This window comes from Solanum verrucosum, unplaced genomic scaffold (assembly GCF_900185275.1).
Source record: "Solanum verrucosum unplaced genomic scaffold, falcon-dt-bn FXZP01000182.1, whole genome shotgun sequence".
NCBI lineage: Eukaryota > Viridiplantae > Streptophyta > Magnoliopsida > Solanales > Solanaceae > Solanum > Solanum verrucosum.
This window is the reverse complement of record NW_026020378.1, coordinates 4078961-4102847: the sequence shown is the minus strand read 5'-3', so window position 1 is coordinate 4102847 and position 23887 is coordinate 4078961. Positions and strand designations below refer to the sequence as shown.

The 23887-nt window shown below is 35.7% G+C and overlaps 2 protein-coding genes across 2 annotated transcripts; one reads left to right on the top strand and one right to left on the bottom strand.

The window, feature by feature from the left end:
• The first annotated feature begins 1346 nt into the window (after positions 1 to 1346).
• LOC125838828 (potassium channel AKT1-like) lies at positions 1347 to 7354 on the top strand. Its single transcript, XM_049517855.1, has 12 exons — positions 1347 to 1633; positions 2028 to 2393; positions 2879 to 2936; positions 3014 to 3331; positions 3992 to 4237; positions 4411 to 4509; positions 4842 to 4874; positions 4953 to 5138; positions 5552 to 5746; positions 5836 to 5911; positions 6276 to 6857; positions 7084 to 7354. Exons 1-12 carry the CDS (start codon positions 1476 to 1478, stop codon positions 7335 to 7337), a joined length of 2571 nt encoding a protein of 856 aa, XP_049373812.1. The 5' UTR covers positions 1347 to 1475; the 3' UTR covers positions 7338 to 7354.
• Positions 7355 to 8378: 1024 nt separating this feature from the next.
• On the bottom strand, positions 8379 to 21268 carry LOC125838712 (UDP-N-acetylglucosamine transporter UGNT1-like). Its single transcript, XM_049517752.1, has 10 exons — positions 21001 to 21268; positions 16949 to 17025; positions 16250 to 16411; positions 16009 to 16142; positions 12666 to 12796; positions 12543 to 12587; positions 12351 to 12448; positions 11590 to 11697; positions 8936 to 8992; positions 8379 to 8856 (listed from the first exon to the last, which is right to left on the bottom strand). The coding sequence occupies exons 1-10, from the start codon at positions 21149 to 21151 to the stop codon at positions 8782 to 8784; spliced, it is 1038 nt and encodes a 345-aa protein (XP_049373709.1). The 5' UTR covers positions 21152 to 21268; the 3' UTR covers positions 8379 to 8781.
• Positions 21269 to 23887: the final 2619 nt, after the last annotated feature.

Here is a 23887-nt window from a genome sequence, read left to right as displayed (position 1 = left end):
TAACAAAAATGTATTTTTAAGCCTAAAAATATATATATCTTAAAGGCATAATACATAAACATGACCCTTAACTTGATTTTAACGGTCAACTATGACATTTAACTTTGAATGTGCATAAGTAGACACTTTTAAACTTATATAAAATTGAACAAATAGACACATTCGTCCTATATAACACGAGTCCGGAGCCTAAAGGGCAAAAAAAAATTGTCAAAAATTCCAAAAGGGCACATCACTTTTTATTCTAGCCAAAAGGGCAAAATTGCTGCGTCAGCAACGATTTTCCTCTGACAAAATAGCAGCGATTTCGTCTAAAAAATTTTATTTATTTTTTTAATTAAAAATCGCTGCCACAGCAGCGATTTTGTAAAAAAAAAAAAAATTATTATTTTTTATTAAAGCAGCGATTTTGTAAAGAATTTTTTAATTAAAGATCGTTGCTTTTTCTTTTAAAAAACTAAAACGGCACATTAAAAAAAAATTAACCAAAAGGGCTTCTGACAAAACAAAAATAAAAATCACTGCATATTTTCTCAAATAAATTTAATATTCTTTTATTATTATTTATGATATATAATTCAATTTTCCTCATGCTTCAACAATTTTATTGAGTATACTGTCGTCTTGTTTATCATTTTTATATTATTAATAAGTAATAATAGGCATGAAAATAATAGCACTCGGCATGAAAAACGCTGCCCCTGCAGCGATGTGTAAGGAATTTTTTTTTTTTGACTTAAAATTGCTGCCACAGCAAATTTTTTTTTTTTTTTTTTTTTTACAATGGCAGCGATTTTTAATTAATTTTTTTTTTTTAGATGAAATCGTTGCTATTTCGTCATTTTGTTAGAGGAAAATCGTTGCTGACGCAACGATTTTACCCTTTTGGCTAGAATAAAAAGTGATGTGCCCTTTTGGAATTTTTGACAATTATTTTTGCCCTTTAGGCTCCGGACTCTATATAACACGCTACATGACAATTGTGTGTCCTACGTGGCGTTCTACATGTATTATGCCATATAGGACATATGTGTCTATTAGTTTAATTTTATGTAAGTTTAAGTGTCTATTTATATACACTCAAAGTTGGAGGGCATAGTTATCCACTGAAGTCAGGGTCATGTTTATGTATTAGATCCATTATACAAATGTTTCTAATAGGTTAAAAGGACTTTTTGAACTTTTTCCATGACAAACCAATAGTTTTAGAGTTATATAGTAACACAATCTCTGAGGCAAATAAATTACTAATATTTCAACTCACATTTTGTAGACAAAAACAAAAAATTAGTCAACTCTTTTTTTTTTTTTCTTAATATATATAAGGACATATTTATATATAGTAGGAATTGAATAAATAAAAAAGAATGAGGGGAATATTAATGTATAAGAAAGAGAAGAAGAAGAAGGTGGCAGAGTCCGGCGGCCATTGGTGGTCGGGCAAAATTAATACTAGTAATGTTGTATGAGAATTAATGGAGAAGGAGATGGAGATGGATAGAGCGTATTCCATGGATGATAAAAGCTCTCATTATAGTATTACTAGTGCCATTCTTCCTTCTCTTGGTGCCCATACTAATTGCAAAACCAAACTCCGTCGCTACATCATCTCCCCTTCTAATCCCCGTTACAGGTATCCAAATATTATACATTCGTTCAATTGATTTTCATGCTGTTGTTTTATGGCGAAATTGTAGATGGGTTTTTATGATTTACTTTCATGCAGCACGAAATTTGACCCTTTGGGGTTGGGTGGGTCAGGTGGTTTGGCGTTGGGTTTTGAGGTCTTAAGTTCGAAACCCTTCTGTAATGGGGTTTAAGTTGTATGGACTCTTTCACTTTTCACTTTCATGCATGCTGCAGTAACATTCTTGAAGAGTCCGAGCAAATTAGCTTTCAGATTCTCTAAAAATACAATACTTTTTGCAGAATCCGACATGACATTCTTTGTATGGTTTGAGAGCTATTGCATAGGGGAGAGGGGTTTTAGACTTTTTATCTTTTTAACAGATTTGGTTATCATGCAGGGCTTGGAATGCTTATTTGGTGCTACTTGTATTCTACACAGCATGGGCGTCACCTTTTCAATTTGGATTTCTAGACAGACCTCGAGGAGTTATTCCCATCTTAGATAACATAGCTAATTCATTTTTTGCCATTGACATTGTCCTCACATTCTTTGTTGCCTATCTTGATAAATCAGCTTGCAGTATGATTGATGACCCAAAGCGGATAGCTTTGAGGTACACAAAATCCGGGTTTTTGTTTGATGTTATATCCACCATCCCTTCTGAACTTATTCGTAAATCAACCCCCTATTTTCTTCAATCATATGAATACTTCAGTATCCTTCATCTCTGGCGTCTCAGAAGAGTCAGTGCCATGTTTGCAAGGTAAGATGCTTTATTAGCAGAACTACTTAATTAGTTTCCATGTTTGATTTGTTATTAATGATTTTCCACGTTTTAGTGTATTCATATAACTCTGAATCTAAATGAAAAAGAAGGAATAAATTGCATATATGTTTTAAATACTAAGATTTCTTGAGATGAGATCAGTAAATGACAATTAACTGAAATTTCATCTTTGTGAGATCGTCAATATTGTACCGAGGGAGTCTTTAGAGTATATTGAATCAGTATAGCTATCCTTTTTTCTGACACAGAAATTCAATTTGAATTAGTATCAAAAGTAAGAATAGTGAATTGTTCTGTTTCAAGTCTACTGGAATTATGCATTGTTATAATAGTTTGGGTGAAGAAGAGAAGTGCAACTATCATGATTACAATGCTTTGACAAGATCTCTTACTTTAGTGATAAATACGGAGACTATGTTTTGAAATAAATAGCTGACAAATGTGCTGTTCTTTTGCTATAGATTGGAGAAAAACAGGAAGATCAGTTACTTTGGGGTTCGCGTACTGAAGCTTATATGTGTAAGTCTTTCAAGCAATAAATGGTATTTGCTTGTAAATGGCGATTTACCATAACACACTTTGGGTATTTTTTTCAGGTTACTCTTTTTGCTGTTCATTGTGCTGGCTGCTTCTACTATTTTCTTGCTGCTCGGAAACAAGACACAAGTAAAACATGGCTTTCACTTGCCATTGGAAATCATCATGACAGGAGCATCTGGGATCTCTATGTAATGTGTATGTATTGGTCCATTACAACACTTACAACAACTGGCTATGGGGATTTGCACGCTGTGGCTACAGAGGAAATGATATTCACCATGTTTTACATGTTATTCGACCTCGGGTTGACTGCATATCTTATTGGAAACATGACCAACTTGGTTGTCCATGGAACCTGTAAGACTAGGAAATTCGTGAGTAGATTCTCTCTTTTAACTTCTTGATTGATTTAATTGAAATCACTATGTATTTTTCCTTTCAGGACATTTAGATGCAATTTGCACAATATTTTATCATTTATATTTAACCTATATTTACGGTGCTATCATTTCATCACTGTGCCCAAATCTCATTTCGTCATTTACTAATTTTAAGTCTTCAAACATCATCACAGATGTTGCATCTAGCATAGGATTAGATGATGAAATTGTTATCAGTTCTCTTTCTACAACGTATTTAGTTTGTGGCCTAGTATTCTAAATCCCTGAACAAGTATCACAAATGAATTGGGAACCCAAGGGTGTGGCCTAGTGGTCAATGAAGTGGTTGAGAACCATGAGGTCTCAAGTTCAATTATCAGCGGAGACAAAAAACGCTAGTTAATTCTTCCCTTTTGTCCTAGCCTTGGTGGATATAATTACCTAGTACCTGTTGCTGGTGGGAGGTGGCAGGTATCCCATGGAATTAGTCGAGGTGTGCGAAAGCTAGCCCGAACACCACGGTCATAAAAAAAAAAGTACCACAAATAAATTGGAAAATCATTTTTAGAATATCAGTGATACTGTCTTGTCTTGCTGACAAATTCTGATTTTTCTTCTAAAGGATTTATCTCTGATGATTGTTTCGCTGCACAGAGGGATACTATTCAAGCTGCCTCAAGCTTTGCACAAAGGAATAAGCTGCCGGTTCGCCTTGAAGAACAGATGATAGCTCACTTGCGTTTGAGGCACAGAACAGATTCAGAAGGTCTTCAGCAGCAAGAAACTCTTGAAACACTACCCAAAGCTATTCGATCTGGCATTTCACATTATCTATTCTATCCACTGGTGGATAAGGTGTACTTATTCCATGGGGTATCAAATGACTTACTTTTTCAACTGGTAATTCCCAGCTGTGCTTAATTTTGTTGATTGATCCTAAGGTTTCATAAAATTTCATACTATTGGTGAATAGTCTTTTGTCTGTAACAAAATGTTGTTCAGTTGTTTCACTAATTTCCGTAATAATACAAATAGCTGATTTGATTTCTTCTCGGTCTTTTTATACTGTGCAGGTTTCTGAGATGAAGGCCGAGTATTTCCCTCCAAAAGAGGATGTTATTTTGCAAAATGAAGCACCTACAGATTTGTACATTCTGGTAACTGGAGAAGTGGTAAGGAGCACTTTCTCGCTCTCCCACTCTTTTTTTCTGGGAAAGGAGCGGAAAGCAAAGGAAAAGAATGCTTTGGAAAAGAACTAATGATTCTCTCATTTTTTTCGTACCGCTGTTGATTTATCACAACAGCCAAACTCTCAAGTCAAGGAACCGTGATATCTTATGCATTCATAATAACGTTCATTTTCTATGAAAAATGATTTTTTTAACACTACTCACAAAATCTTCAAACTTCTTGCTGTTAAATACACATTATCATCTATTTTTTTCTTCGCTGCTTTAATTGCTGCAATTGAATCTCTTAATAATCACATCTTTCGTTCATGTAGGATCTTATATCACACAAGAATGGAATGGATCAGGTAAGTTACTCTAGTGTAGGACTTAAACATTCTGTTATCCTGAGCTTAAATGCTTATTTAGTGGATCATTTTGTGTAGGTAGTTGGCGAGTTGAAGATGGGGGATGTTTGTGGAGAAGTTGGTGTCCTTTGCTGTAGGCCTCAACTTTTTAATGTTCGAACCAAAAAAGTATCCCAACTGCTACGCTTGGATCGTAGTTCATTCTTCAACATTGTTAAAACAAATATAGGAGACGGGACAATAATCATGAACAATCTCCTTCAGGTGAATAGACTCCTTTGATGTTATTTAGGCACTATCTAAATAATTCCATATTTATTAATGTAGATATCAGGTCGGTAGTAATTCCTACGGCTATAGAAAACATTTGACATCCATTTTTTCTGAACCTTCCATTGTACAGTCCTTTGATACAGTTACGCTGTTATGATGCCGAATTCTATCATAATAGTCAGCTATGGATAAAATTCGATGATTTTCATCATTCTTCACTATGTGTTCGATTTTTTTAAAAAAAAGATTTGGAATCCCAAGTGCAAAATTTTCTTTCTGGAAGTGGTTTGGCGAAGATTTTTCACCTATATGAGCTTTATCCTCAACTAGAATAAATGACCCTTTGTAATATTTTGATGTGTGGATGCTATTCTAGCTTTAAACAATGATCTTCTTGGATGCAGCATTTGAAAGAGCGAAGGGACCCGATGATGACAGCAATATTAGCAGATATAGAACATATGCTGACTCAGGGAAGAATGGACATGCCTCTTAGCTTATGTTTTGCAGCAAACAGAGGAGATGATCTTTTGTTGCGCCAATTGCTAAAAAAGGGAATGGATCCTAATGAATCTGATAGTAATGGACGTACAGTGTTGGTAAGACTCCTCCCTATTTTGCATTAAACACTTGACCTAAATAACATTTATGTTTGAAAGTTGAAAATCATATGCATATTATGATGCAGCATATAGCAGCTTCAAAAGGAAGTGTTGAATGTATTCTTCTACTTCTCGACTTTGGAGCACATCCAAATAGAAAAGGTACTCTTTCCATTTCCATACCATAGAAAATCACACACAGTTTCTTTTGGGAAATCATACTTTATGTCTGGAAAATTATGGATGTACATTAGTATACAAAGTTAAATACTTAATACAAGCCATTAATTTGCGTGTGCTTTCAATTATTCCAATGACCTCGACTAAGTATCTATCTAAGAGGCAGTTTTATCCTTAGCGTCTTCAATTTCTTTTTGAACCTTTTAACAAGAATAACTTAGTTGTATGACTTGTATCTGCCCTTGATAAATATTAAGTAGAGCATCACTCCCAAATTTGCAAGTGTATCCTAAATTTGAGATTCTGTACTACTCTCTCTGATAAACAGCTACTTTTGTTATTGCAGATTCCGAAGGAAATGTTCCATTGTGGGATGCAATTGTGGGGAAGCATGAAGCTGTGGTAAAATTGCTTGTGGACAATGGTGCAACAATATCTTCAGGAGACGTAGGTCAGTTTGCTTGCTTTGCAGTGGAGCAAGGCAGCTTAGACTTGCTTAAGGAGATCATCAAGTATGGAGGTGATGTCACCCTTCTTAACAGCCTAGGCACGACAGCAATACACACTGCTATATCTGAGGAGAATGTGGAAATAGTTAAATTCCTGTTGGAACAAGGAACTGACATTGATAAAGCAGACGTTCACGGTTGGACACCAAGAGCATTGGCTGAATATCAGGGCCACGAAGAAATAAAGGAGCTTTTCAACTTGATGCAACCAACTAGTAAAGAAACCAATGTCTGTCCTCCTGAAGCGCCTTTTGCTCCCTACCTTATGAAGTATCAAAGCGATCCCGCGATTCCTCTCTTCATTCATGAAGAAGCAGCTAGAGAAACTGGCTCCTCCAACGGCAGATTGAGGAGAAGGGCTAGTTTCTTTCAGAATTCACTGATAGGATTTGTGGCTGCACGGCAGAGACACCATGAAGGTGAGTTGAGCTTTAAACTTTGAAGCCTCTCTCTCTAGTCCATAAGTACACCTCCAAAGTCATAAAGATGGTCAACTCTACAATATACATGTATGTTACAGAATAGTCTTTTAGCTATAAAAATGCACTTTTACCTCCTAGTAGGTCTTGTCTTGATAAAGTTTTGGACCATTTTTTGTTAAAAGTTATTGTGAATCTAATAATATTTTGCCTGTGCACTTGGCAGGAGGAGGTGGCCCGGACTATTCTTCAACTAAAATTGCCAATTCAAGCAGAATAACCATCCGTTGTCTAGAGAAAGCTCATATAGGTAGAAGGGCTGTACTTTTGCCAGATTCCATTAATGAGCTGCTTGATATCGGTGCTGAGAAATTTGGCGTCTCTCTCGCGAAAGTACTTACGGAAGATGGAGCACTAATTGAGGACATTGAAGTGATAAGAGATGGAGATCATCTAGTTCTTGCTACTTCAGAAAATTAAACACAGCTCAATCATACATACATATTTTACAGAAATAAATAAATCTGATTTGACCTGTAAATTTTTGTGCTCGTCATCTTGGAACAAGGCAATACATAGAAATTTTAGTCATTGGAAGAAAAAGGACCAGAGGGTGTGGGGGAGAAAATGTATAAATTTTACTTTCCATATAATAAAATTTTCTCCTCAATCATTTAGAATTCTTATGCACGTAATAATACTTTGTGATGATTTCATATATGTTCGACTAGTGTTTGTTTTACCACGCCAAGTGAATAACCTATTTTCTATAACATCAAAGTCACTCCATTTTGCTCAAGTATTACATAATAATGTGGCTACAATCCTTTTGGAACCGACATTATTTGAAGTGACGGATGAAGATATAGTGTGTTTGGTATGATACTTAACTCGGGACGAACTACGACCCGACCCCCAACACTCGATCAAGGACTCAACTTTTGAACTGAAATTCGACCTTGGCACTTGATGACCAATTCGGGACACAAACTCAACTCGGAACTCCCCCACACCTGAATCGGGACCCGACATCCAAATCAGGATCAGACCCTGCCCCAACCCGACCCGTAAGATGTGTCTCGAATTGAGGTCGGGAGTCGGTTCCTAAATCGAGAATTAGGAGTCGAATCTCGAATTAGTATCGGGAATTGGTACCCGTAACGTGAGAAAGAGTTCCGAAAATGTTTTCGTTACTTTTTGGATCCAAATCATTTTTCTTAAATTTAAGAAAAATAAGTTGATTTGGAAAAACAATTTTCAAAACATGAGAAAATTTTCTAGAAAACATTTTCCTTTCATCTCAAACACACTTAATTAATTTGCTTTTAAGGATAGTTTGTTTACACAAATTCATTTTTTACCTTCTTTTCCCCATTGTTCATTTGACAGCAAGGCAACCAATTTGGTTTCACCTATTTTTTCCCTAGAGACATGGTTGTTTTCTCCAGTGAAAACACATGGAGAAATGATAAATGTAGAGTACAAGAGAGACTCATAAGATGGACGTGCAGAGAAGTATGATAAATACCACAACAATACATGCATTAATTGCAAAATCTGCATAAAATTGTATATACAGTTCCATCCACAAATTGCCCATGAAACACTTGATATAAATTACAGATTTGTTCATGATAAATAGAATGTCGTTATTGCTTGTACATCTTAACTAATTAAATTTTCCTCCTTCTTGTGGGGTAATTCTTCTTTTCCAAGGCCCTGCACTGCTGGGACTCGGTCATCCACCAAGCTACACTTCTCTCAATTCATTCTCCATAACATTAAGTCAACTGGCACTTTTACAACCCCGATGTTTGTCTCTTCCAGTATCACATAATTGCCAATACAAAAATGGGGGTAAAACAATGCTGCAAATTTCAACTCTTCGGGTAAGATCATATGGACGGACATTCATTCTCAATAATCACTTTCCCATGAGTTTGTAGTAGGCATAGAGACCAGACCCAACAAATCCCAGAAGCTGTCCAAGGACATTCAACTGAAAGAAGATATCCATCCACAACGATTAGTAGACAATAAATAACAGCCAATCACAGGAACAGAAATAATAAACTCACCAAATCAAATGGAAGCCCGCCAAATATGAACCATCCTAGTGAGATTGTGAAAAGATCCTGCATAAAGGAAGAAAAAACTATAGTGCTGATAGAGACTCATAAAATACTGATATTTAACTTGTTTCTTACACTCAAGAATACATAACAAGTTAAATGGAAATCTCGCAAGCATAGGACCTGGTTAGAAAGTGGACTCTACAGCCACTTACCAAAGTCTAACTTACCTCTTCAGTGAAAAACCAGAAAGGTGTTCATCTTAAAGAGAATCCTATATTTTCAAATGCAGTGAACGGACTGACAAGCTACCTGAGCTTTCAGCTGGCTGCAGCTAACACAGTTAACTAGCTAAGTATAAAGGAGATAAAGATTGACAGCCGGACCAGTAGAATGAATAACCCTCCCTTGCTTTTCAATTTCATATGAGAAATTATGCATATTTCCTATTAACAGTGCCACCGGCTGTCTCACAATAAACACAGGGAGTAGATGAAAATCGACACTGGGAAAAGAGGCTCTGAATCATGTTTATTGTCCCCACAGAGTTTGGATCACTTTTCTTTTTCTTTAGAGGAGGACAGAGGTTGGTAGACCTCCTCTTTAGTTTGCTACCTAACTTTGACTGAAAGTGCAATCTGCCATTTTCGAGTAAAGGTTGTGTTTGCATCAGTATTTCAGCATCACAAACCTCAAGGACATCCTATCAAATTTCCATCAGCTCCTAGTAAAGGTGCATGTTGCTTAATGCTCAACTCCATCCAAATAGAAATGAGAACTTTTGACAAAGGATATGGCTTTTTCTTTCAGTATGCTGTGAGAACTATATCTGCAAGCTATCAGTAACTGTAGCCTAGTGATATGAGGCTATTCTATAAGTAGGCTCCTGAGGAACAAGGTGATAAGTTAAGTGATTTTTTTTTTTCCATAACAAAATCACTTGAACTTACAACAGGTTGAGATTATGGCCCTCCCAAATAGTTTCAACAGCACAACACTAAGCCCATACATTAGAAGCTTACATCTTTTCTGCTAGGTATTTGGTCTGCATACGATGTGTAAGTCTACCATTAAAATTCCAAGGATTCAATTCAAATGAGAGTTGTAAGCCCACAGTACTCTTTGATTCTTAAACAAGAAATCAACGATTAACGTGAGAATAAGTAGATTTATATGCAACAGCACGTCAGAGACGAAACTAGCACTGTATCGCTGGTACTATATCTCAAGATGAAGGTATGATGAACAAAATGCAGAATGAAGAAGAGATATAAGGAAGCATTTTCTCAGAAAAATCAAAAGGACAAACCAAAATATGAAGGAGGCAAACCAGATGCTCGAGAAAATGCCAAGGAGAAACACGCAAAAGGAAAAACTACAGAAAACATATTGGCACATCAGATGTTCGAGAAAATGACAAAGTAGGAGAAGAACATGCTGGGACTTTGAATGTTCAAAAAGATGCCCACAAGAAAACAACAGCAAAAGCTACTAGAGAAACTAAACAAGCCTCCACGCTAAGAAAGAAGCATGATGATCAACAACAAAGACACGAGGAGCCAGATACAGATCAAGAGAGAGGAGACTGAGAATCAACAGCAGGGAACATAGAATGAAGTAATAGTCATTGGGGATACTGCCAAACATTGTGAGCAACAAGACAAGCCCCCAGAAAGCTCTATAACAAATCCAAAGGCTATCGACTATATTCATATACATATCCATCAACATCAACAGAAATGGCAAAAGCGGAGCATAAACAAGGAACATTTATATTTAAGAAAGAAAGGAATTATTACACTATAAACTAGATCCATCAACTATAAAAAGATAATGAAGAAAGGGAGTGGGAATGAAGACTCAAAAGACAAAGTGACACAAGACGTTATCTCAACATTTAAGAATAAACCATTGAGGTTAGGTTACAATAGGAACATGAATTGTACTATGCGTTGGAATATATGCAGGATTTGACCATAAAAGGTCATTTATCCCCAAGAGGTGCCTCATAATTAGGGAAGAGGGGAATTAGAATCTTCTAACTAGATAACATAAGAAGTCCTTCTCTGACTAGATAACATAAGAAGTCCACACAATTCTATCTAGATCACTTTGGGTGACTAGTGGAGTATTTGATGAGGACTTCAGGTGACAAGATAGAGATGTGAACTTTTCCATTTTATAGTAGGTAATGCCAAAGTATTCTAACCATTAACTTGTCTCAATTGTCATTTTGTAAATAGGAGTCCTCCATATACACTATTGGAAAGAATTTAGTATTGCAAAATATATATTCTAGGATCAAGTTATAATGTCCACTCTTAGCTTTGCTCAAGGAGGTTAGGCATACTTGTCCTTTTTGCTTACTTTCAAAAGGAAGGCATATGCTCCCTCTGCTGTGAGCCTTATGAAGGCCCCCAGGTAATTTAGAAATGACTGTTCTCCAGGAACTGAAATACACGATCACTTGCAATCTTGCACTCTATTCAACTCCAATTGCAACAAAGCAATGCATTTGACAACCTGAATTATGGACTTGTGTTCCTCCACAAACATTATTTGCCATTTAACAAACTTTGTACTTTCTCCAATTGGAGTTTTGACCTAGTGAGGCGAATCAGAAAGTTTAATAGGATAATCAGATTCATCAGAGAACAAACCTTCAAGTTACCGCATATTGTCTGTGTGACAGCTGAATTCAGGGTTGTGTTGAGAAATATAGAGTAGTTCAAGAAAAATGCCAATATGCAAGACATAAGCATTACAACCTGCTCATTTACAAAGTACCAAGAGTCAAAACACAGCAATATAACATCCCGTTCAGAAAATTCTAAATAGGAGTTAAATGTCCAGTACTAAAAAAAAAAGAGTTACTTGTCCAGTAACAGTTGGAAGGAACCATGTGACAGTATTTCTTTTTAATCCTGCCCTAAGAACTCCCACTCTTTTTGCTCCCTTGGTGACTCGAGCCCACAACCTTAGGGTTGGAGATGGAGGGTGCCGAGCAACCTCCTCTTGTCAACCATATGACAGTATGCTAGTATGAACAGAGTAGGGCATATTTAAATTGAACCAAAATAACTGTTTGGACTTTAGAGCAGGATTCACTCTCCACTTTTCCTTTTTACCCAAGGGGCAGTAAAAATACTGTCTCATGCTATGTTGCTCGGACTCTCCAAAAATGTTGTCGCACCCGTGTCAGATTCTCCAAAATGTACTATTTTTGGAGTGACACACCGTTGATATTTTTGAAGAGTCCGAGCAACATAGCTCAAGAAGTGGGGAATGGGAAAGAACACCTTATGAGTTTGAGCTCCTCTGGAAAAATGTGACAAAACAAATTTGACTCTCACATTATGGGGTGCAGGAAGAGATAACGAGATAGTAAGGTACCGTACACTACGTTAATTATGAAACTTACCAGGAACCCTGGTGAAAATAAGTAAGGGAAATCCATTGTCAGTGCCAGGTCACCACGAATAAGTGTCCAAACAAGTAAGAAAGGTCCACAGACGATTCCTATTGAAGGTAAGAAAAACCAAAAATAATAATAATCAGATAACAAGAACTATAGCTTATGACAAGGATGAGTAGAAGAGAACAAGAGCAATACCATTGCACCACATTAGGCCAAAGCTATTAAGGCCACTTGATTTTCCTGGATTGATGGAAGTATTAGAAAGGTCCAGAAAAGATATCAATGTGAAAAGATTACATGACAAGGAAAAAACACTACCAATACGCGCTATGGTGGCAAGGTATATTGCCGTTGTGATGTTGGATAGAAAGACGATGGCATAGCCATAAAAGTCAAATGACAAATCCCGAGCTCCAGCAACAAAAGCACCGAACACGATTATCACCACACTGGTAATGTTAGGCAACATTTTGTTAAAAGAACGAACAAGAAAATATGCTCAGTGTTACTTAATCTATGTGCTTGAATGATGTGTAGTTAACAGTGCCCTTAACAGAAGAAAGAATAGAACATACGAAAGGCAGGCAAACAATGAATTATCGTCTTATTGATTGATTTAGATGTGTAAAAGGAAAATCTAAGGGTCGTCTGGTCACCAGGATTAGGAAAAAATACTGAAAATTCAGGATTATTGTTGACTGTGTTAATTGATTAGCATGATTTTACGAGATTTTGTTTTATCCTTTTTCTAGCGTAATTATAGGAATAGAATATTTCCTTTTTATTGTAATTGAGTGCCTTCCCGTAATCAGTTAGGATTCACTTGTATAAAGTCTCATTCCCATGGGAAGTAAAGACATAATGATTTACAAAGAAGCCTTTTCTTCTTTCTCAAATTCTACAATTATTTTACACCACGTTTTGTTGGTACGTTGTTTTTTATATAAGCAATACCAATATATTTAATACTGGCAAAATCGGTATTCTATATCAGATCCAACATGGGATAACTTATACCGGTATTAACTTTATGAGGATAAAACATCTACAAGCAAAATAATCTTGATTTCATCTTCTAGTTTTTATTTACTTTAAAATAAGAGTAAAATTGTAAGATAATTATATTGTACACCATATATCCAACTTTTAATGCAATGAACAAAACATCTGCCGAAAGACGCATATCCACTACATAATCCAGTGATTATAAATCCATGTACCAGAATCTCGGTACCAAAATCCTAAGGTGGCCCGGGAATTAGAGACTTGTCAATGCATAACAAAAGCATGTTGATGAAATGGCTGTGGAGATATACACAAGTGGATCAAGCCTTGTGGAAAAAGGTTGTGAAAGCAAAACATGGTACTAAGAATCACTGGAGCACCAATGTTGTTAGTTCTCCGTATGGTGTAGGTCCTTGGAAGCTATGTTGCTCGGACTCTTCAAAAGTGCCAACGGGTGCGTGTCGGATTCGCCAAAAGTAGTGTATTTTTGGAGAATCCGAGACGGGTGCGGCATCAAAAGTGAAGAGTCCGCGAAACTAAGCTTGGAAGTATATCAGCAAGTTAGGGGAGGAATTCTATCTCAATTGTAGTTGAAGATGGGCAATGGATCGATCAAAGGTTAGGTTCTTGGAAGATATATGGCTAGGGGACTCAACATTACAAACTGATCTTCCTAGTCTCTATGCATAGCCACAAGCAAATCTTCAACCATCTCTCAAAATAGAGCTGACAATACCTGAATCCCTCAATTCAGAAGGAACTTCCAAGAACAGGAACTACTAGACCTTCTCAGCTTAATGAGAGACTAGGAATTGTCCAGATCAATTGATCAATCACCCCACAGACTCATTTGGGGGGATAAAGCAGTTGGTACATATTCTGTGAAAGCAGCATACTCACTATGTGCTCAAAATGAAATGCTAGTTAATTGGCCATGGAAGTTAATCTGGAAAACCAAATTAACCCCCAAGGTGATTTGTTTTAGCTGACTAGCCCTCCATGAAGCCTCCCTCACCCAAGACAACCTCATCAGGAGAAAAATCCATATTGTCAACAGACGCTTCATGTATCACCGGGCCCTACAAACCAACAGACATCTTTTTCTTCATTGTACAGCAGCCACAGGCATACGGAACATGTTCATCCCAGTTTTTAGTCTAAAATGGGTTATGCCAAGTAGTATTAAAGATGCACTGGTTAGGTGGAGCTCATGGAAGGTCGGAAAACCCATCAGGAAAGTATGGAAGATGATCCCAGCTTGCATTTTTAGGTGTGTATGGACAGAGAGAAACAATAGATGCAGGCACCTCTTCCCCGAGCTACATTCTTAAGTCTATAGTTTTAAGTTTAAACAACCCTCTGTAGCTAGACAACTTTTCCCCTGTCAAATCCCCTGAAAGTTTCTTGGACATTGTTAGCTCCTTAACTTAAGATTAGCCTTTTGCAATAGAGCTAACAATGTCTTGTTCTTTTCTATGCTTTGCAAATGATGCATCTTCTTGATACCTTCTGTGGAATCTATTATCTTATCAAAAAAATAATAATCTGGATTATAAGCACCCAAGGGTGTGGCCTAGTGGTCAATGAAGTGGTTGAGAACCCTGGGTCTCAGGTTCAAAATTCAGTGGAGACAAAAAAAAAACAGTAGGTGATATTAGTTCTGGTGTGCGAAAGCTGGCCCGGACACCATGGTCATCAAAAGAAAAAAAAGAAATCTCTGGATTATAGTAGTGCATAACTTTGCCTGGAAACCAAAACACCATTTTGTTTAAAATTATAAACCCCTTAATAGCCTCTTAAACCTAATTACTAGAAATATGACAGAACCGAAACAAATGGAAAACAAACTTTCCTTTCTTGTAGCTTTCAGACACGCACGAATGAAGCAACAGCAAAAAGCCATGTATTTGCCTATTTGGCTCTCATATATCCATACGGTTAGAATATGAATAGAAACAAAAAGAGTACATAGAATCCTACTTGGAAAAGGATTGTAATATATTGTCTATAAATAGGCTTTTAGTATTATAATGTAGATACACAATTCCATAATATTTTTCTCTTATATTTCTTCACACATGCCATTAAGATATTTAAGGCTATTAGGTTAACCAATCAGTTTTCAACTTTATGCATTTTGTCAAATCTCATTTACTTCTTTTTGAGAAGGAAAAGAAATAGTCCCAGAGTAATAACCCTTGTTTCAACTTTAAGCATTTTAAGTTGAAGAAACTTCTATTTTCCCAGAGTTATAACTCTTGTTTCCATAACCAGAATATAGGATCAAGTGAAACATTAATCCAGTTCTTCTAGGTACTATTTCCGTATGAAAATTTTCTTCTTTATGGAAAATTATTTAGTTCATACAAAAGTCAACCATTGGTGAACCAGAAGATTTAATAAGAAAATTTGGAAAGCAATTTTAATTCATAAATTGAGAATACAAGTGAGAATGGAATGAATAGGTAGGGAAACATTAGTCCAAACTCCAAATATTCTCTATTGTACAAACTTTGAGAAGTTATTTCAAATATTATTTCCTAATATTCTGATTCCCGCTAAGGAACTTTTCTTTGTGTCTATCTCAAGATCGCATAAAATTTGTAGACATAGCTTCTGCAACAGAACTAACTAAGATATAAAAGGAAATCTTTACCTTCCAATTATAGGACGACTATACTTCTGACCTGCAAGAATGGATTCCACAATCATTGTAAATACAACAGTTGTCCTCCTAAGGGTTGTGTACATGGGTACATTGACTCCCCGAACAGACTCCATCGTGACTAGCTTTCAAGGAGAACCAGAGACCACATAAAATCTTTTGGTGAGATGCGAACTCCTGACCTTTGAGGAAATAAAAAGCATAAAAGTGCAATACTAAATGAAGCAATTACCATGTAGAGAAGGTAGGTCACTGCAACAGGTAAAGTATCAATTACTGTCTTCAGTGGCACAAACGTTTTAAAATTGTCAGGCGTAGCCAGCGATTCACTCAAATGAAAAGAAATCAGCTTCAGCCGTCTTAAGAGATAAAGAAAACAACACGAGCATATTATCTGCAGATGACAAGACGTTAAATATATCAATTCAGTGATGCCAACTGATACAAAGAACTGCTTTAGAAAAGCACAGGAGCAAATAACTCCTGTCAAGCACAAGTTCCTTAACTCATTTAGAAATATAAACACGTTATATGGAGATATTAATAGCTTAAAATACTACATTTGGTAACTATGTAAAACTTAAGAAATAAGCCAGAGCTTTTGCATGATGAACTGACAGTCTATTTAGAGGTCGGAAATAGCCTCTCTACCCTCACAAGGTAGGGGTAAGGTTTGTGTACACTTAAGAAATAAGCCAGACTCCACCTATGGGATTACAATAGGTAAGTAGTTGTTGTTGAAGACAAATTGCTTTAGAACAAATGTCTGCAACCAGCCCAGGAATATGAACATATAACTTGTGGTACAATGCTAAGACCACCAGGCTTCCCTGCTAAAAATAGAGTCTCTAGGTTTTTGATGGTGGCCAACATTCCCTCTATCGGAAGAATACTACTTACCAATTGTCAAAGAAATAGAGTCTCTAGGTACCTGACAGAGTGTGATGACATTTGCAGATGGGAAGTTGTATGAAGAAAGAGCTGCTTTATTGAACAATACCAAGAGAACTGCAAGTAAATATCAGGTAACTTTGTAAGCATCAAGCAGTTTATAAAAAGCTCCAAGGTCCATTGGGGCTTTAAGCACAAAGCAAAAACAAGTGTTGCCTTTAATGAAAAAAGGTGCAAAGGGAGAAAAAAAAATACAAATATATATGTTTAGTCGAAAGACTAATAATTATAAGCATGAATGACAAATATATGAACAAAGAAATTGATTTTTTAGGATAAAATGAAATATCAATTGTTTAGTGCCGCCTCTTCAGAAAAGACTGATTGGCAAGGAAAAGTATGACACTGAAGTGCACATTAAGTGAGGCAAAGCGCTCAACACGTTTTGAGTCCCTTTAGGGTTACCCCGCTTTGGCAACACTGTTATGGAGAACCAAAGGTCTTTTATAAACAATAGGAAAAGATCAACTTAAGGACTATGATTTTTAGAAAGGTGAAGCAAAGGGTTAGAACAAAGAAAAGGAAGTTCCTATATTCCTCCCAAATGACCTGACAGACTCAAAATTGAAGATGGGCAACTATACTTCAGCACTTGACTTTAAATTTGAGGTTCTTCTATGTTCGCTGATGCTTAATGGAACCATGCATCATTCCTAGTCATCAATGGCTATGCCTTAAGTTGTTGTCATTGGGGTCACATTATTAAGTGTTGATTCTCAATGATGTCCTTAAAAATTGACTAATCTACGGATTTTTTTAGAATTGAGTGGAGTCCGCAGACCCCAATGAACATGAATAAACATTGAGAGTGCATGATATGGACAAAGAATACCATCTAGAAATGGACATTAAGCACAAGGCAACGATGTGCAATGGGGTCTCATTGAGTCTTTATCTGCATTCTAATGTTTTCATTCAAAAATCAAAGTCAAAGGTATCCCCTAATTTCTGGATGTTGGACAATGGAGCGACTAGCCCAAACTGAAACTATTTGGTTTTTCTTTTTTAAGTGCATGATAAAGAACAGAGAATATTAGTTTGTTTGCAGTAAGTTCTAGAATATCATTAATATTATGGCATTTACACATGGATTTACCAACAAAGAAAAGAAAAAGAAAAACATGTTAATTTCCACACTATGTTAGAGTAGCATAGATGGACAATAGTCATATCCACAAAGACACAAATGCAGTCTATTCGTCTGAATCAGGTAGCATAAGATGTGGCAAAAATACAACACAGTACTTTTATACATTTACTACTGATTAATTGCTTATAGTGTCAACAAAGACAACTCCAATGGGCATAAATGCAATGATTCCAAATAATACAAATGTCCATCTTAAGCTAATAATATAAGAGTAAGTTTGACCTTCCTTATCCATTTACTTTTATCCCTTTGAATTCATCCATTTATAACACGGGCGACCTTGGACTTGGCTAAAAGCAAAGCAAAAGAAAAGTGGAGTCTTCAAACATGTCTATCATTAGAGATGGCAATGGGGCAGAGCGATTGCAGGGCGGGTTGGCTTATAGTGTTTGCGGGGCAGTGTAGGTTAGAGCTTTTGCGGGGTAGCCAAGACTTTCGCAATACTTAACTACTTTCACATTCCTTTTGGGTAATAAACACACTAGTCAAAAAATAAGGCAGTACTCTATACATTCTAGTATAATTCAATCTTATCCCAAGTAATTATGAAGAGGGATAAAACATCAACAAAATACTACTCCCTCCGTCCCATTTTATGTGAGGTAGTTTGACTCGGCACGGAGTTTAAGAAAGAAAGGAAGACTTTTAAAACTTGTGGTCCAAAATGAATGATAGAAATTTGTGTGACTGTAAATCATTTCATCAAGGGTAAAATAGGCATTTTATAGTTAAATTATTACTTAATATAAAAATGTGTCATTCTTTTTGAGACTGACTAAAAAGGAAAGTAAGTCACATAAATTGGGACAGAGGAAGTATTTAATATCACTAAAAGTTTTTTAAAAAGTCTTTTATCTGTTTAGAATGAATTGATTGTGTTGTGCAGTACATAAACTAACAAACAATTATTTTATATACGAATAAAGTAAAACGCAACCATTGTGTCCTTCTCAAAGTGCAGGGATATATGCGGTGCTTTAATGAATTTATGCGGGGTGGGGTGGGGCGGGGCAGGAAAAAACAAAAAAAATGCAATGCGGGGCGGAGAGGGGCAGGGCAAAGTCTTTGCCGGTTTATGCGGGTTTGCCCCCCACCCCGCCCCATTGCCATCCCTATCTATCATCTGACGAGATGAGACATTTTAAGGATGCATAAGTAGACACGATTTAATCAACATGTATAAAGTATCCAACATACAACAATCTTTGTGCGCAAAAATGCTAAATAATCAAAGAGAAATAGCAAAGAAGTTAAAACCAACAGTGCCAAGATTAAGTTAACATGTTAATGAACAATTGGTGCAATATAAAGATAGTGGCATTTTAGATGGTATAAACAAATTGTGTAAAAATCTTTTTTGTATCCAATTCCTAAACTTTCCCCACTACGTAATGTAGGGTAAATTCATCCAAAAGAACATTTGATCATGTCATTAAAAGCTGAGCAATTCAAGCCTGATGAATTTAGATGCATATGGGGAAAGGAAAAATACTCCCTTTATTTTAGATGTGTCGTACTTTCCTTTTAGTATGTCTAAGAAGTAAGAAGAATGTCGCTTTTAGTAACTCTTTAATTCCAACATCTCACATGGCATATTTAAGAGCACAAGATCCAAAGGACATTTTGGTACATTATACACATCTTTAGTTCAAGATAACAAGATTCAAAAATCTTGTTACTTTCTTAAACTCTTGTCCAGTTAAAACTAAGACGCATAATTAAATGGAGGAAGTACTTGAAAAGAATCTAAATGAATGGAAGTACTTTATTATTGAGTTAGCCAGTACCCAAGGCATTTGATGTGTAAGGGCACATAAAGCTTGATATTTCAAAGATCTTGCGCTACTAATCCTATTTAATAACAGCAAAATATTTAAACATTGAGTACATGGATGAATAGTTTTCTCTTGAAGATTGAAGCATGGCACCCAAGCCTTCAGATGTGAAAATGGATTGCACACCATAAGAATATTCATAGACTGATAAGGCATGAAATGATCATTCTACAATAAACTTTTTATGTGCATGACACTCCATTTGTCTATGATTAATTTATTGTTTTTGTCTTCTTTAAAACTTGAAAGAAGAGACCAAAAAAAGAAAAAAGTTTTTGTTAAAGAGAGCAGAATAGGTGAACATTCCTTTTTTAAATAAATTTACATCGCATGTCCTTTGTTTAATTGACCACAGATCTGCATATTAAGGAGCAGAAAGTATGATTTATGGGGCTACAACCAACTAGCAAAGTTGCCATGATTAGCTTCTACATGAGTCAACAATTATCAGATTCAATCTAACCAAATGTAAGTGCCCCCAATAGTAGTTAATTCAACAAACTTTAATATCATTCAGCTGGCTGGCATTCCACAGACGGTGAAACATGAGCAATAATCACCAAATATGGAAGAGAACTTCCTATCAATAACACCAAATATAAATCAAGAGCACAACTTTTAAGACAATTAGGAAAGGCTACAAAATCTTATAATACATCATTCCATGACGAATTAGTCAACTTTCCATCAACAAAAATAAACTTTTATTTGAATCGTACAGATCGAAGCAACTCCCATGCTAGCTCTAATGATTGCTATACTAGTTTATTTCAAAGTGATGGAGAAGGTCAAAATTCAACCGTTACACAGTAAAACACTTCATTACATGATAAATCACTCAACTCACGATCAACAAATAACCTCTCAATTTGAATCAAACGTAATGAACAGATACAATTTCTAGCTCTAAAAATTGCAATTTCAACAAGTTCCAAAAATGCAAACCCTATTCCTCAAAAACGGAAAACGCAATTTGGCAATTCAACAGAGAACAGCTACACAAATCAGGTGAAACAATAGGAAGGAAGAAAGAGGAAGCATCTATACCAGCACATGACATGTAAGAGATAGCAGCATAAGCACCGCGTTTGGTCATGGCCGATCCTTTGAAGAGCTTCTCCTCCATCCGCGGCGGTGATGGATCGATCGCCGTCGTCGTTGGTAGTAACGGATTGTTCTTCGTTGAACTTGAAGCCATGATTTACTGTATCACAAAATTCAGATCTCTCTTCTTATTCTTCTTCTTCTTCTCTGTGAAGCACTATCTTTTCAACAACTTCTCAAACTGCAAGTTGAAAAGCTTATTGATTTTAAACAAAGTCTTTTAAGGTGTTTTATCCTAAGAATATATTCTCCAACAAATTTCTTTTTGAATTTTCCACAGATTCATAAACGGCCTTTTATCCTAAGAAGCTTCCTTTTTCCTAATTATGGGAATTTTTTAATTTTTGAGAAAAATAAAATTTCTTTTCTAGAAAAAGAAGCAAATGGCTTGTTGCTTATATACTTGACTAGTAAATGAATCTGCGCTTCACGTGGTTAGAACATTCTTTTTTAAAATTTATTAAAATAGAAATTTTCTTAGTATTTTTTTAAGAGTATAGACGTTATTCAATTGTAGTTTACCATTTGTTTTATTAAAAGAAATGACAAAATTACAAATCATAACACTACTTTCTCCTAGCTTACATAATTTCATTTTACAGATTCATTAATTTGCTCTTGAAATTTTACAATGGTTAATTTATTTTTGTCATCTATATGCATGATTACATAGTGTCTTTAATTAGAGAGTAAAATAAATATTTGTCACAATTTTCTTCTTTGCAAATTTCGTTAGTATAACACTATCAATTACTTTCAAAATATTAAATATTTTTTAAAAATATATATATATAACTAATGTGTTTATCAAGAGCAAAGGTTCCATAATCATATGATATATCAATAAGTAATATGTAGTCATTATGTGTTTTAAAATTAAAATGCAATCTTCCAAAATTCAAATTTCATATGTAATATAGTTATGAAAGTGTTTTGGAATTGAAGTTGTGCACAAACAAATTATTAAGGATCCTTGGAAAGGATGAAAGAGAAGTAAGGGATAATGGGAAAAAAGTTCAAAAAAGTACTTGTGTGAGAAAATAATCACCATTGTGTATCATGTAATTGTAATTAATTGCTAGTTTTAATTCTATTATTTGACTTTCTTTCTTTTTTTACTCTCGTTAATATTAACAATATTATGACAACAACAAAAAATCATTAAATTTTTAGGCTTGATCTCTTGGAGAAGAAAAGATTTCTTTGGAGAATGTTCTAAATAAATGTATTCTGTAAAAAGTCAATTGTGAATCTGCATTAGTTGGATTTACATAGAGTCTGTACTAACAAATACTTATAACAATAACTTTACAGAAACATAAATGATATACCGTGAGTTTACGGTATTTCTAATACATTTCACTTACAAGTTGTGTGTGTCTAGGGCCTTTTATATTGGTTTTTATGTATTCTATCATGTTTTGCAGGAAAGGTGTTCAGGCGCGGAAGTTTAGAGACAACTGAAGGAAATGCAGAAAAAGGCATCCACGGAGGTCATCTACGGACCGTAGTTCCATTCATGGTCCGTAGGTGATGACCGTAGACCAGCAGGAATGTGTTGAGGACAAATCAGGGAAATCTGACCAAGTGTGGAACCACGGTGCCCATTTACGGTCCGTAGATGGATCTACGGACCGTACTGTTGATCCGTAGGATGAGACTGTGAGGGTTCCAGTACCTGATTTTTGAAGATTCTAAGTATGGAGCTACGGAAGGGATTGACGGACCGTAGATCGATCTACGGTCCGTGCTGCTGGTCCGTCGTTTGCTTCAGAGAAGCTGATTTTTGGATGCCGAAATATTTTCTAAGTCCCGAGTGACGGAAGGGACTTACGGACCGTAGATCAATCGACGGTCCGTAAGTCGTCTCGTGGATCGAAGACGCGTACCTGAACAAAACTTTCCTTAATTTGTTTCCTTTTTTATTTAGGATTTGTTTTCTATAAATAGGACATGTAAACCTCGTTTTTGGGGGTTAGACACTATTATTCTATTTTTGCTGTGTAACTTTGGAGATTAATTTGCAACCCTAGCAATTATTGATTTCCCAAGTTCGTTTTGAAGATTTTGGCTTTGCAATTCAAGTTAATTTTCTGGGTTTACTATTCTCTTTACGTAAGTTCATGATTTCTCCATCTACAATTATGAATTGTGTTCTTGCTAATATGAGTAACTAAATCCACAACTAGGGTTGTGGGAACCATGATCAATTAACAAAGTATGAATAGTAAACAAGCAATTCTTGACTAGTATTTTGCATGCATTGATAATTCTTTCGTTTAGAAGTCTTTTTAACGGTGGCCAACGTTAGAACTCGCCTTGTTACTACTTGCCGGACCAAGGAGGTAATTAACAAGAAAAGAATTATCAACATAGATTTAGTATGATACTATCTAATAGGCTAGTGTCGATTGGTGCGAAGTAATAACTAAGCCAAACATCGATTATGATGTCTAATATGAGGTAAAGGTAAGGGTTAGTAAATTATACACACGTAGCCGGACCAAGGTGCGGGGTGAAATTCTCTAGATGCCGGACCAAGGATTTAGAGATACCTAACTTATCACTTTGCATGTAATACACTAGAAAATGATTGTTATTACTAGAATTACTGCGTTATGAGATTATGGGGAACACGTATACCCTAGTTATTTCTCTTATCTTGATAACAACCAAAGTTGAGTTTAATTATTGATTACAATATTTCGTATTACTATTTGTTTTACACAAGCACAACCCCCCTTTTTATTACTTGTTTCTGGAAATAATTTGACTAATCGAATATAATTGTTGGTTAAAAGTAAAGTCTAAACCATTTTCCTCGTGGGAT